At 41.5% G+C, this 6372-nt stretch overlaps 1 protein-coding gene across 2 annotated transcripts in view; it reads left to right on the top strand.

Moving 5' to 3' along the window:
* PTPN11 (protein tyrosine phosphatase non-receptor type 11) overlaps positions 1–6372 on the top strand; it is an 83748-nt gene that overhangs the window by 71958 nt on the left and 5418 nt on the right. For both annotated transcript variants that reach the window (XM_040619908.1, XM_040619907.1), the window contains exon 14: positions 5035–5147. In XM_040619908.1, coding sequence (XP_040475842.1) covers positions 5035–5147 — 113 coding nt within the window. The remainder of the gene's footprint in view (positions 1–5034; positions 5148–6372) is intronic.

The following is a 6372-nucleotide window of genomic DNA, read 5'->3' as shown; positions in this document are numbered from 1 at the left end:
CTTTTTTTTTTTTAATATTTTTAATTTATTTATTTGAGAGAGAAAGAGTGAGTGAGAGCAAGAGGAGGGTGGAGGGTAGGAGGGAGAGGGAGGAGCAGACTCCCTGCTGAACGGGGAGTCATATGCGGGGCTCAATCCCAGGACCCCAGGATCACGACCTGAGCTGGAGGCAGATGCGTAACCAACTGGGCCACGCAGGCGTGCCATCTTACTTCCTTATACTTTATGACACCAGAATATGAAGGCTCATCCTGTACTTTCCCAGCTATTTTTCACAGGAGCCCTGATTCTCTTAATAGAGTGGATTTTGAAGCCAAGATCTGGCTGTGCTCGTTTGTAGGGTATAGCATCATTTGTGTTGCTAATTAGCTAATTAATTACTGCTCTAGTTGAGCTCTTGATATACAGCCTCATATTTATATGGGTTTATATATTATATGATACGTGTATATGTGTATATATATATGTACATATATATTTATAAAACTCTCCTTCTCCCTCCCGTAGTTTTGTTAAACTTTTTATTTTGGAATAATATTTAGACTTCTAGAAAAGTTGCAGAGATACTACAGAGTTCCTATGTGTGCATAATTCAGTTTCTGTATCGTTAACATCTTGTATAACCATGGTACCTTTATCAAAACTGAATAATTAACCCCGATAAATTGCTGGTAACTAAGCTCTACAATTTATTTGGATTTCACCAGTTTTCCCACGAACGTTCTTTTTTTGTCCTAGGATCCCGTCCAGGACCCCACATTGAGTTTAGTGTCCCCTCCGGTCTGTACTAGTTTCTTAGTCTTTGTCTCTCATGACCGTGACACTTCTGGAGTGCTAGTCAGGTATCTTGTGGAAAGCTGCTCAGTGTGGGTTTGGCTGTTTTCTTGTGATTTGACTGGAGTAATGAATTTTGGGGCAGAGTACCAATAAGGTGAGTTTCGAGGTGCCCTTCTCGTTGCTCACGGGGCTCCCGATAACAACATGGCCTGGGGATATTAACCTTCATTACTCGGCTTAGGTAGTGTCTGCTAGGTTTCTCTCACTGTAGCAATGACTTTTTCCTTGTCCTTACTCTGTACTTTGGAAGCGAGTCATTTAGTGCAGACCATACCCAAAGGAAAGGGAGAAATTAAGGTCCATCTTCTGGAATGGGTACTTTCTACATAACTTATTTAGAATTCCTTTGTAAGGAAGCTTTGTCTCTTCTCTCTATTTGTCCCGTTTTTTTTTTTCTTTTTTTTTTTTTTTTTTGAGAGGAATAGAGAGAGAGCATGCGCACGCAAGCAGGGAAGGGGAACAGCAGAGGGAGAGGGAGAGAGAATCTTAAGCAGACTCCTTGCCCTGCATGGAACCTGACATTGGGCTCGATCTCACTATCCTGAGATCATGACCTGAGCCAAAATCATGAGTTGAACACTTGACCGACTGAGCCACCCAGATGCCCCAAGAGCATTTTCATTTGACCCTTTCTTCCTGCTCTTGGCTTTTGGGTTTTGTTTTTTTTTTTTTAATTAATATATGGCTTATTCTGTAGCCTTAATTTTTTTTTAAAGTAATCTCTCTGCCGAACACGGGGCTCGAACTCACAACCCTGAGATCAAGAGTCACACGCTCTACTGACTGAGCCAGCCAGGCACCACAGGCTTTTTTTGTAATTTAAAGTTTAAGAATGGACTGCAGTTATTTCACGTGGCAAGATATTTAATGCCAGACGATTTTCGAGACTTGTGGTTGGACCTCCTCTCAACCTTGGCTGTGTGTCAGCTGGCAAGGCCATAAGATTTATTATAAATATTACACAAGGTTTGGTAACTCTGCTGTGTCCTTGAATTCAGGTGAAGGAGAGATCAATTTCAGACCATTTTTTAGGGCTCTGTAACAGATCTCCCTCCACCCTCCAAAGTCAAAACAACCCTTATCCCCTGAGATTTTTCTTGTTCTATACGGACAGCCTGGGCTGTCACAGTACTGAGAAATAAACTCATCTGATTTGTGGATCGGTTTTATTTCTCGTTCTTTGTAAATAAGCCAAGAAGCTCCAACATTTTTATGCTTTTCCTTGAGCGACTTAATTCATTGAAATAATTCCTGTCCCATTTGTATTAAATATGCCCCATTAGAAAATTCTTTTGTAATAACTTTATGTAGAAATACTGATTTTTTTCAAGAAAGTATTTAGTAGGGAGGGAGAAATGGGGGTTGCTGTCCCGTGGGTGTAGAGTTTCAGTCATACAAGGTGAAAAAGTTGTAGAGGTCGGCAGCACAACGATAGCATTTACTGGACAGTATTGCAGAGTATACTCGTGTTAACTGTTGCTTTTCTTTTACCGCAATTCTAAAAAATGTTGAGTAGAAAGCAAGCTTATGCTTCAGCTTATTGATTGTATATTTCAAATTTCTATTTAAAAAAAAAGAGGATTTTTCACAAACTCTAGAATAAGTTTTTTTTTTTTTTTAAGTTATTTTAATAAGGCTCCACACCAGTGTGGATCCCAGCACAGGGCTTGAACTCACAACCCTGAGATCAAGACCCGACTGAGACCAAGAGTCGGATGCCCAGCTGTCCAGAATAAGTTTTAAAATAAGTGATGTTCTCTGCCAGGTCTTCCACTTAATATTTCATTTTAAATCCTATCTTTTAAAAAATTGTTTCTTGTGGAAGTCAGTGTTTCGGTGCTAAAATTCCGTGGCTCCTTTTCAAGGCCTTTTGATTTTTATTATTTAAAAAAAATTTTTTTAAAGATTTTATTTATTTATTCGACAGAGATAGAGACAGCCAGCGAGAGAGGGAACACAAGCAGGGGGAGTGGGAGAGGAAGAAGCAGGCTCCCAGCGGAGGAGCCCGATGTGGGGCTCGATCCCAGAACGCCGGGATCACGCCCTGAGCCGAAGGCAGACGCTCAACCACTGTGCCACCCAGGCGCCCCAGGCCTTTCGATTTTTAAAAACAGTTGTTCAAAACATGAAACTACGTGTAGAGCAAACAAAACATTTGCTCCTTGGATTTCTTTTCTGCAGCGTCCTCCCCAGACTCTGAGTTCCATGACGGCCACTTGGTCGGTTAACAGACCGGTCGTGCCGCTTCAACAGAGTCAGTCACAGCGGCTTCAACAAGCTAGCAGCTCCTTTCTCTTCTCTTCTCAAAAAAAAAAAATAAATAAAGTGATCTCTATACCCCACATGGGGCTCCAGTTCACGAACCCAAGATCAAGAGTCACACACGCTTCTGAGTGAGCCAGCCAGGCGCCCCTCTTTTTCCATTTATAACAGCAATCAGATGTGACCAGTACAGCTATCAGCCCCAAATGCACCCCTCATTTCTATCCTTGGAACCCCAGGGCAATTGCGAGGCTTGCAGTCTTTTTTTTTTTTTTTTTTTAAGATTTTATTCATTTATTTGAGACAGAGACAAGAGCACAAGCAGGGGGAGGGGCAGAGGGAGAGGGACAAGCAGACTCCATGCTGAACGGGCAGCCTGACGCAGGGCTCAATCCCAGGACCTGAGATCATGAGCCGAAGTCAGACGCTCAACCGACTGAGCCACCCAGGTACCCCTGCTTGCAGTCTCTTTTTATATTTTATTTTATTTTTTATTTTTTATTTTTTTAAAGATTTTATTTATTTATTCGACAGGATAGAGACAGCCAGCGAGAGAGGGAACACAAGCAGGGGGAGTGGGAGAGGAAGAAGCAGGCTCATAGCAGAGGAGCCTGATGTGGGGCTCGATCCCATAACTCCAGGATCACGCCCTGAGCCGAAGGCAGACGCTTAACCGCTGTGCCACCCAGGCGCCCCCTCTCTTTTTATATTTTAAAATACAAATACCAGTAATCTACGCACAATAGATAACATTGTTTTCTGTGTTTAGAATGTTCAGCCAGATGGTAGCATACTGTTTTATTGTTCTGTAATTTGTGTTTTTCCACATAACATTGATTATGAAACCTGTTTTGATACACACACACACAATCTCTCTTTTTGTTGTTCCTCTTCACAGTTGCGTATTATTTCATGATATGAATACATTGCGTTGATTCATTCTCTTGGTGTAGACATTATTAAGAATAACAGGTCACTGGACGTCCTTTGATAGCTCTGTTCAGCTTCTGTGTATGAGTGTCTCAAGAGGCACATGTTCACGGTTGTAGAGTATAGATTTACTATTACTAGACACTCACTGGTTAGTACTGCGAGTTCTGACTAATAGTGCACCAATTTACCTTCTCACCAGCGGGGAATGGAAGTCACTCTTGCACGTCGGTATTTGATGTGGATACCCTTTCTAATATTTGCTGGTTTTCTTGAATAATCCTAGAATGAAAGCAACATTATGTAATTATGATTGCTGGGTTTGATTTTCAGAATTCGTTCTTTTAGGTGAACTTCGGAGTGAAGAGTGATAAATCATCTAACTGGGACGCCTACCAAGTCTAGTTCACTCTGCATCTGTGATGAGATTACGTTATACTGGTTTTCTTTGCCAATTTTTTTCCCCCAAGAGTGTCATTAGAGCCAAAAATGAAGTTTTAAAGGTGCTAGGGTCTTTTGTGGGCTGGAGGTGCGAGGCGGGGAAGATACAATAAAGCGCGTTCCTGTTTCTGTTCCAAGCACTAACGTCTTCTGTACCTATGGGCCATTTTTACTTGGAGTGAGTTTATTTCTGGAACTCTTTTCCCCACTGTTTATCTGAGTATCATTAAATGTGTTGCAAGTGAACTACGAAATGATTAGTTGTTAATGTGTCAAAGAAAGTTGAGAATTCTCTTAGCTCAGAAATAGATACATTTGGTTTAATACAGTAAGCTGTTAATGCATGACTCTGTGCTTTTGAATTGTGTGGTTCAAAAGTACTTTTCACTTGTATGGTGTTATTTACATTGAGGTGAATTCCCTAACACTTGATCAACATATCATTATTCAGGGTCCAGCCTTTCTGTCTGCCTGTCTGCCCGTCTCATTGGTAAAATGCCTTCTTTGCTTCTTTTTCTCTTTAAAAAAGTCCAATTCCTCATATATGCGATCTTCACCTTTCAGAAAAGCAAGAGGAAAGGGCATGAATATACAAATATTAAGTATTCTCTAACGGACCAGACAAGTGGAGATCAGAGTCCCCTCCCGCCTTGTACCCCAACACCATCTTGTGCAGAGTAAGTAGTAATAAAGGAAATTCTTTCTACCTGAACACAATCCTATAGAAAAGCTTAAAAAACAGCAGGTCTTTGCAGCACACGCCTGTCTTTATTGTTGCCCAGCTGATTAGCGAGTGTGTCAATGGCTTTCTAAACTAAATTTTAATTTACGTAAACCGAAGGCTGATGGGTACACTAGCTATGATTATGTGAGGTTATCAGTATGTCAAGTGATGGTTCTCTAAGAAGGATCTAATTTCCCTTTTTATGGGGTAGGGATAACTTCTGTTGTTAATGATAGACAGACAACAAAGGTAGGTAACACCCCTTTGGTTGTCTTCAGACTCTTTGCTAAGTGAAAGTAAGTAAGTTGGCCATTAATGTCTCGACACCATCATGATCTGCTAATTTTCCAGTCAACAGACAACAGAAATCTACTTTGGGGCCTTTAAACCAAGAGTCTGCAAACTACAGCCCCCAGGCCAAATTCTGGCCATGCCCTGTTTTTATACAGCTCATGAATGGTTTTTAAGAGGTTATAATTTTTAAAAAACCAAAAAACGCCAGAGACTGAGTATGGCCTGCAGAGACTAAATTATTTACCCTCTGATCCTTTCCGAAAAACTTTGCCAACCCCTTGTTTAAGCTAAAACATGTGTTAGGAAAACATGTTAAATCGATTATGTGAACAGCAGTCGTAAATTATTGTTTTTCTGTATATTCTGAGGTAGGCTGTGGTATAACATTTACTTTTTATTTTCCCCCAAGAGTCTTATCTCTATTTGCTTCTGATGTGGATTTTTAAACCCCTGCTGACTTTAATACTCTGTATACACGTTTTAGATAGCAAATATGGGGCTTGTGTTTACATTTGGCTTCTAGTTAACATTGAAATGAAATTATACAGCAAAAGGATTCTCTCCACCAAGTTGCCTCTCCCTTCTGCCTGCTTTTTCCCTTCCCGGGGGACTGATGGGCAAAGTTGACATTTTAAATTGCTATCTACACTCATCTGCCTTGGCACCAGCTCATCAGGGCTCCGAGTGCTGGCCAGAGACCTTTCCCCGAATATCGGCACAGCACGTGCACTCTGATGACTCCCTTATTGCCAGTGACCTCCCTGTGCGACAGCTTCTCTGCTCTCCGCTCCCATCGTGTTCCTTACAGGGTGTAACCCAGGATACGCCAGACCCCAAACCCCTTCTTGTCCCTCTCAGGTTGGCATCAATGGCTGCTGGGGGTC

This window comes from Ursus maritimus, unplaced genomic scaffold, assembly GCF_017311325.1.
Source record: "Ursus maritimus isolate PB19 unplaced genomic scaffold, ASM1731132v1 scaffold_33, whole genome shotgun sequence".
NCBI classification, from domain to species: Eukaryota; Metazoa; Chordata; class Mammalia; order Carnivora; family Ursidae; genus Ursus; species Ursus maritimus.
The sequence above is the reverse complement of the archived record's forward strand: the minus strand, read 5'-3'. Positions and strand labels throughout refer to the sequence as shown.